The sequence below is a fragment of the Carassius auratus genome, unplaced genomic scaffold, assembly GCF_003368295.1.
Source record: "Carassius auratus strain Wakin unplaced genomic scaffold, ASM336829v1 scaf_tig00029711, whole genome shotgun sequence".
NCBI classification, from domain to species: domain Eukaryota; kingdom Metazoa; phylum Chordata; class Actinopteri; order Cypriniformes; family Cyprinidae; genus Carassius; species Carassius auratus.
Window position 1 is genome coordinate 25,735 of NW_020525789.1, and position 8,760 is coordinate 34,494.

At 36.6% G+C, this 8,760-nt stretch overlaps 1 protein-coding gene across 1 annotated transcript; it reads right to left on the bottom strand.

Annotated features, from left to right (window-relative positions):
* Window positions 1–313: 313 nt before the first annotated feature.
* Window positions 314–3,513, bottom strand: LOC113079881 (uncharacterized). The gene is made up of 4 exons (XM_026252107.1): window positions 3,381–3,513; window positions 1,718–2,408; window positions 1,426–1,555; window positions 314–1,342 (listed from the first exon to the last, which is right to left on the bottom strand). The coding sequence occupies exons 2-4, from the start codon at window positions 2,355–2,357 to the stop codon at window positions 931–933; spliced, it is 1,182 nt and encodes a 393-aa protein (XP_026107892.1). The 5' UTR covers window positions 2,358–2,408; window positions 3,381–3,513; the 3' UTR covers window positions 314–930.
* Between the last annotated feature and the right edge of the window lie 5,247 nt (window positions 3,514–8,760).

Consider the following 8,760-nt stretch of genomic DNA (forward strand, 5'->3'; position numbering starts at 1 on the left):
AGAAAAATTACTACAATAACTACATGTTATTAAATGAAACAATTTAACATGTTCTGAAATAATTGTGCCACAACAATGCTAGTATGATGCTATGTGGTTGCAAAGCTGTTATGAATAGTTGTAAACATATTGTTACATGTTAATTACTGGATCATATCAAAAATGTCTCAAATAATGTGAAAATAAGCAAGGTGCAACAAATTTTAACACTTATAAAATGTTAATACTTAGGGTTAAGGGCTTATTTAAGGGCTAGGGTTAAGGGCATATTTACATAAATATGTACAATAGCAATTGCATTAAATCCATTTAATACATTTCAGGCTTTTATTCGATTGGATCCTTTCACGCTCTGCAAGCAATAAAAAAAAAAATAAGTATACAAACTGTTTAAAAAAGGTAATGCTTTTAATTCAAGCACATGACGAACAATCTTCAAAACTTACAGAGTACAGGCTACAGTCATTCACAGACACCACATATCAGACACAAACAGAAAAAGGAAATAAATAGTCTGAAAAATTAAGAGAAGATATGTTCTTACTCAAACTAAATTGCTTGGGGTTTGTAGGATTAAGTAAAACAGAATCAAATAACACTTCAGAGATTAAATCCTAAAATGAGACTAAGAGAAACTGATATTGGTATAATTGGTATATATGATATAACATAGTGCTTTAAAAAAACAATACACTGTCTGTGTACATTTTTCTTTATCACAAATGACAAAGCAAAAGATTGAGAGCGACACACGATTGGTAAAGTATAAATCAAAACATCTTCTCAGACCCACATTATTTTCTTGATCAACCAGTTTGTGAGAAAAAACCCCCAAAATATATTCAGAGAGAAGGAGAAGTCTAATGTTTATAAAACTAAAACTTTCTATGAAAAATGTCTGCACTCTGAAATCAGTGTCTCTCAGTGATGTTACACAAGACCTGGATTGGTGGTGGTGAGTCCACTGGAAATGGTTTCGTATCCTACAGAGACTAGTGTTAACACGCTGCTCTCCATCTCTGAGGACTGCTGAACTTCAGGAACAACAGAATCCAGCCGCATCTGTTTGCCTTTCTTCTGTCCCCTTTTGCCCTTTTCTTTAGGTTTGCCATCTTCCGTGGTGGCTTTGGGTTTGCGGTTACGTTTCCTTATTCTTCTCACTGGAGGTTCGGGTTTGGGGTCAGTGTTTCCTGAGAGGATTCGGATTTGTCGGTCGATGACGTTATCTATGATATCGAGAGCCACGTCCATCATGCCGTTACCAAGACCATGTGTAACATTGGAGAACAAACGTGTATTCACAGGGTCATTAAAAGTCTTCCGCATCTCCCCTAGATAGTTCCTGTTTAACAACAAGAAACAACCAAAATCACCAGTTGAATCACACCATTTCTCATTCTTGTTACAGGACTAATAATACTTTACCTTGTTTCAATGATTTTTGACCAGTGCTGTACTTGGTTTGTTTCTGGTAGCAATTGTTTCGCCATATTCTCATAATCAACATATTGCATTGCAAAATCCTTCATGTCTTTGCACAGGGCAGCTGTGTCCCCTGAAAATAATACAAATCCATGTAGAATTAATTTGCTTCAAAGAAGAGTTACAACTCTGTCATCATTTACTAACTCTCAAGACTTCATTTCTTCTACAAAACAAGATCTGTTAAAGTATATTTCAACTGATTTTGCCCATTAATTATATTGTCCAGACGTACCTTCAGTTAGTTTAGAAAAGGAACTGGACACTGCTGTATTGGTGCTTGGTGACAGTCCAAAGACATTTAGGGACTCTAAGAGTGTTTTCTTACTAGCTGGACCTCGACTCACTCTTGTATAAGCAGCTAGAGATCGGAGAGACATCTTCTCAGGCGACTCCAGTCTCCTCTTCACCTCTTCGTAATGGATCTGATACTTGCGGGCTTTTGAGCTCTTCATGTTAGGGTCCAGGAGGGAGGCTACCTCTGCAAAAGGAACCTGCAGTGAGTTCACTGCACCATCTTGAGACGGCGCGGCACTCTGGCCTTCTGATGGACCTTGTGTTGATAAGTGGTCTTGGGTCTGAATATGCACCTGTGCTTCCACGTGGCCTTGCAGTGGAGTCTGCAGATGTGGAGCTGGCTGGATGTGTGACTGAGTCTGGATGTGAGTTTGCATCTGGACGTGCGATGGGATCGTGTGCGGTACAGCGTGACAGGAGACTTCTTGAGGTACCACGTGCTGTGCAATGATTTGTGCGATGTTTGGAGGCTGCGGTTGTGGCTGATACATGGTTATAATGGGGTTCCCGACAGAGACGTGGACGATATCAGTGTTCTGGGGAACAGCAGACATGTGCATACCAGCAGATGGATCCATCTTTTTCTCACAAGCACAATGACGAACAGCTTTTTAAATGCAAATTTGTATCTAAAAAAAAAAAAAAAAACGTATAGTTATATAAACACACACACACACACAAATATATATATATATATATATATATATATATATATATATATATATATATATACACATACACACATAAATATTTATGATTTTATTTATTAAAAACCAATTTCTTTAACATATTGATATGCTAATGTTACTTTTGTTTCTGAAAATAAAACAGCACTTTAAAAGACACATTTCTATCATTTATGTTTTTTTTTATCTTTATCTTTATAAAACAATTTTGAGTATACACAATGATAAAACATGCAGAATTGTTTCTTTTCCAGACAAGATCTGGTATATATCTATGAAATGCTTTTTATGTTTCCAAACATGCTAAACTTAATAAATCCTATTGTAGTTTTTCAGAGGATGCTTCTTTAATTTTGTTGTTTATGTAAAATTTGTTTTGCATTTCCATAATTTAAAGAAGAGCACAACATGTTGCTGTAGGAAAGGAGTCAGAACAAACACCTTTTCATAATCTTTTTGCTATTAACACATATTTGAGCCGATACGACGTTTTTGACAGCGTCCCCGCTGCGCGAGACGGCTGAAGTTTGGAGCGCGTGCATGTGAGCGCGCGACTGTGTGTATATTACACACTCTGTGCGTTACAACCATCCAGTAAATAAAATTGGGTTGCAGCACCTGCGTTTGATTAAAAAAAAAATGTGTATGTGATGTAACGTTTCGTTTATTTCATATACAGAGAATGTATAATCACAAAGAGCCGAGTACAAAGTCTGAGCCGACTTTTAGAGGAAAGATAATCTACTTGTTTTGATGAATAGTAGGACATGCCAAAGCCACCATTATTTTTGAAACGTGATATTCCACCATGATTATGTGCTTAAAAGCATCCAAACATCCGTTTCATTCGGACTGTTCTGGTTACGAACGCTAACCTTGAATCAGACACAAGTTACTGACCATATTCCTACTTACCGCTCTATGGTTAGAGTCGTATTTAAACCGTACTGATCCTAGAACAGTCCATGGCGAACCGATCGAAGGTCTCCTTCTTCACCGATCCTGTTTCGGCGGGTTGCAAATCAGCAGACGGGGCACAGACGCCATAGCTGCCGGAGCTCGAACGCTCATTGGCCAATATCGCTGTCAATCATGTTCAATGGAAGCGCTTATTCGGGGAGCACTGTGTCAGTTAGGTTACGTCAGAGTAAAAAGGCGGAATATCCGGCTTTAATACTTAATGCTTAAAATGGTAGGACGTGAACAAAGCTTCCAGATGTCTTTCTGTTTGTTACGTAATGATATTGACAAAAACAAGCAATGGAATCTACTTGGTTTGGATTTATTATATTGAAGTTTTCAAGTCAAACACACTGTGGATTTATAATTTGTTTCCTTGTCAAATTTGCCATGAAAATAAATACGTTTTCATGTTCAGATATTAGGTAACCTCTTTGCACTACTCCATACTGATAACAACTTATTGTTTACCTGTCAGTTATGAAAACTTTATAAAAAATCTCCATTCTTGGACACATGGTGTTATTTTTACAGTTCACTACTTATTTTCTGCACTAGATGTCGGTATTTCTACTTAGATGGCTTTCTTTCACCCTCACTAATGATCTCATTAGATGCTGCCCATCACAAAGCTGTAATGTTTATTTGCGTATTCAGCTACTTGGACAATTAGTCTTAAGTGCTGCTTATTATTAAAGCCAAACCTATTATCTTGATAATCTTGCTAGTGGCAGACAGAAATAGGAGACCAGGGAGCTGTATATGAGAGCAATTGTTTAGAGATTTTTCTTACAGCAGGTGTCTCACCATTTTACGTTGTTGTGTCTTGACACAAATAATTCATATATCTGCACATTATCTATTAGTCACAAGTGTCAGCACAGAAGGCATAAGGGGACCAGAGATTGAGAGAGGGATAGGATGTGTGCAGGAAAAGCAAAAATATCTCCTTCTTCAGCAGTGTCAGGCCAGAATGACATATAAATCAAAGGTCTGCCAGGACTCATTACTTTTTTTTACTTATATATATGATACAGCCCAAGCTAAAAATCTTTTACATGCATCAAATTAAAGACATAGTATGCATTTTTTTTAATACTGATGTTTTGGCTAATTTTAAAGGTTAGGTTTGTTTATTATTTTTCTTTGATCTGCAGACAAAGGCTCTCTGTTAGTCCATCCATCCATCTATTTGTGTATGTGTCTTATCTATATATCTCAACCATATTTACCTGGTTATTTCAAAGATTTAATGGAGCAAATCAGTTTACTTCTCATTCTAAACTTATTTAATGTGAAGCAAGATTGATGTTTGGTACATAAGCAACGTTGCTGAGATCCTCCATTAATAGAAGCCTCAAAAAGGCTGCTTGCATCTTCGACAGCATGCACCACTTCAAACACTAACTCACAACAGCATCCAGAGTGCCTGCGGCAGCCAGCACTTAGCGTTCTGCTGTTGTCCTACTGCCAAACTCTGGGCAGGGATAGAGGAAGCGAGGAAGTCTGAGTATAGCTCTAAATATTTAAACCAGTAAGGAAGCCTGTATCATGCTGGAAATTTGAAATTAAATGTATAAATGTAGAACACACTAGGTTTGCATTCTTTTTATGTATATCCTGAATGCTAAATGCGACAATAAACATAACAGGGTTTAATTAAGTACAAAAAAAAACAAACCCAAAATCTCCAAAACATGATGCAGTAGGACTGGTGCATTAGTTCAGACCTGTCTGAATAAGCCTGATATTCGATATACTGTAAATATCTAACACTAATATCTCACCTTCATGCTGTCCTCTGTCCGTAATTTGTCACTTTTATTTATTTCCTGTGACTGCAAGTCTAGGAATACTTCATCAAGAAAATAAAAGCAAATTTATTTAACCTTAACTGACGATGAGCAATTACAGTATTTAATCTTTGATAACATTATGTAATAAAATTACAGTTTATCATTGCTCATCAACAACCATAAAGTGTTACCATTCAACCTTGTTCCAAACCTTTTTTTTTTTTTTTACTGTGTATGACCTGGAAATGTTTTGGAGCATGACAGTTACTAGTCAACATTCACTTTCATTGTTAGGAACATTTAAATAGAATAAAACAAGAAATGTTAATATTTTTGAGAACTATTACTATAATATCTGTTAAAAGTATGTGGAGAAGAAAAAGAAAGTCTGATTACTTTCTTACTTATCTGTTTCCATACCAACTGGGTTGGGATTGGCTGTTTGAGAGGGGTTAATAGAACCGAGAGCTGTAAAGACAGTTATGATAGTCAAACAGAACCCCTAAATCGGTGTGTGTGTGTGTGTGGATTTTACATTTCTGAATAAAAAAGAAAGACTTTGCGAAGCACTATGACTCACCGATGTATTTGTTGCCAAGATGAAACATGTATCTCTTTTAAAATCGTCCTTTTTAATGTAATTTCTAGTCAATACCACTTTCAGGTTCTTACACTCTCTTCTTATACCCCCCCCCCACCCCTTTCATGACCCATTTTTACAGAGAGCACAAAGACAATTGTCTCTTAAAAATCTTTAAGTGTGCTGTTAGAGTTGGAGGTACTGCTGGCAGTTTAACTATTGTGTTGCCATGACAACACTGCATCCATCAAAGTGGTGCACCAGTAAAATTCTTGTTTCTCCTATTACAACCACAGATCATCATGGAGCAGGTGTCTTCTGTGGCACAGAGATATAACACGACTGTAAAGCAGGTCAGTGCCAATGATCAGGTCATGAGTGTACTGGAAGATAGGGAGGATTTAGAGGGTAATGTATGCATGCTTGTGTGGGTGCGAAGACTCTGCGGGTGACTTTGTATGCCACCAGCACAAGGTCACTCATACTGGGCTTCCAGCTGTAGCTTTATTATTATTATGAGCAAATATGAAGCTACAAAACTTATTATGCTCTGCTCTATTTGTTTTTATTGAAAGTAAACTCATGCATCCCATAAATGCTTTAGAATGAATAGCTGTGGCTAGAGAACGGATGGATATATGGTATAATATATATATATATATATATATATATATTATATATATATATATATATATAATCTTAATCAGATGTAAGTTTTTAAATTGCCACGTTCTCTGGAAATATCCATTTAAAAAATATTTTTAGGTGTACTTTTTTGACTACTGGGTGTGTTAATCATGATAAATTTGGGAGGAAAATATTCTGTTCTTCCTGTCTAACACCCACACAAAGAGTTCATTTTCTTATTTTTTCCCCTCTAGGTCTCTTCTGCCGGTTTCAAAATGTTCCTCTGCTGTTTTTTTTTTTTTTTTTTCCATAAAATCCTCAAGGTGTTTTTTCTTTTTGTGATGATTCAAACATTGGATTCACCTCTCTACTGTTGCATGTAAAACAAACATTTGTTTAGAAAAATCATTTTCTTATATTTATGCACATTTAGAGGTTAAATGTGCTATAATTAAAGAAAAATTGTGAAAGGGGCTTTTGAAATAATCTTTTAAATACCAAAGCAGATTATAAATTATAGAGGTTTTTTTTAACAATAGAGATCGTCTCAAAGTGGTAAGAGAAGTTTTAGGACTGAATCCCTAATGTGAAAATTCCATGCTTAAAACCCTGAAAGATCTAAATTTCATCATGCTTACCCGAAGTGTTAAATGCTGTAAGTATAAAATTACCCTACCTGATAGGCCCTATATGTCACTAAAATATGTGTTCTGAGATATCACCCCTGTCTCTGTGACATCCTTATCTGTGAATAACACACAAAAAAAATGTCATTTTAAATGACATAAATGTTGTATTCTAAGTTGTTTTTTAATCTTTGCATCTAGGTTTGCTCTCCACGGAACATTTATTAGAGTAGCCTAGTTTAGAGAGAGGTAAGCCACTGAGTTGGATCTTTTCATAGTGAATCAGAATATCCGATTCACAAAAAGTGATCGAATGATTCCTCAGACTTATTCGGCATTATAAAATGTCAACTCACTTAACTCAACACTGAATATATCATGTGAATAATTATCATTTAGAATTAGAGTCTATAACACTAATATATGGATCTCCAGTTGTTTGGGAAAGGCAAGCCTCGTAACCATGCCTTGGACATTGTTAAGGGACCATCTTACATTAACAGCACATACATAAATATGTATTACAGTGTTTAATGATTTATATAGGTCTATATTCGGGGGAAAATGTAGTAGGCTACGTATCGTTGGGCATAAATAAATAATATTTAGCTTTATTATTGCACTTAGTAATAATTAATAATATAATAATAATACCAAAAATATAGAACAGTACTTTAATTGTTCATTTAGACACATATAAAAAAAAATCTTAACATGTTATTATTTTTATTGGCAAGACTGCAACTGAGGCAGCAGTGACGCCCAGTTTGTTGGCTGCTGGTTCATCAGTGCGGCGCGCGCTGGGGTGCGTGAGCGCTTGGAGACGTAGCGCTGCGCGTGGGTCGCTACGAGAGGTGTGTGCGTCCGTGACACTACTCCACAACACCGATTAGACATCACATATCAACCTACGGCGGGTCACGGAGCAACGCATCACTCACCCCTGAAAACCAAAGGTCTTAACGGCATCCCACGTAAATCTTTCATTCAGTCCGTTTGAACAGCGCTCAATCGCGAATACACCTGCTCCAGAGGTGGCTTCTAATACCGGACAATGACAGTGACCCATAGCCGGAGATAGGGGATGGATCCAAGAGTGTGGAGGATGCTCGCCCTGCTCGGTGTGATTGCAGTCCTGCTGGAGGTAAGATACGCCTTTAGGGCTGTTCTGTAATAGCGCGGAATAAATACACCTAAATGGCTTTATTACATTGCTAACACAATGTGTGCTTTTTGCGTGCTATTATTTGAATTTCTTTGAGCCACTGACATTAATGCAGCATGATTTCAAAGTCAATTTACTAGATTTCAAATCTAATTCAGCATCTTATATCTGTAATTGTGCAATAAAACTCTGACATGTTGTTTAATAGATTCAAGCAAAGCCACCTCCCTCTAACAGAGGATCTGACATGCTGTAGGGAGGAAATGTCGCGTTAAACATGGGATTTGTACGGGTAGTATTATTAGATGTTTAAATTCAGTTATCATTTAATATCCTTAATTTTTTTCTTTTTCTACCATGAATGCACAAAGCTCAGAGCTTGCAAACCACAAGGATTCAAAAATACAACACACTGACCTATATTCTGCTGTAAGGCTAATGAGTTTGATTAGCGTGCAAGAATAAAATGATTGACCCACACACATAATGGTATTTCAGGGGACGTGGAGAAGAATTCTGTATTACAATAGTTTGAAAAGAA

Coding starts and splice junctions, on each gene's coding strand:
- LOC113079881 (XM_026252107.1), bottom strand. CDS start 2,357: ATGGATCCATCTGCTGGTATGCACATGTCTGCTGTTCCCCAGAACACT. Junction 1,556..1,717: donor CTTTTCTAAACTAACTGAAG/GTACGTCTGGAC, acceptor TATTATTTTCAG/GGGACACAGCTGCCCTGTGC. Junction 1,343..1,425: donor TCAAAAATCATTGAAACAAG/GTAAAGTATTAT, acceptor GTTGTTAAACAG/GAACTATCTAGGGGAGATGC.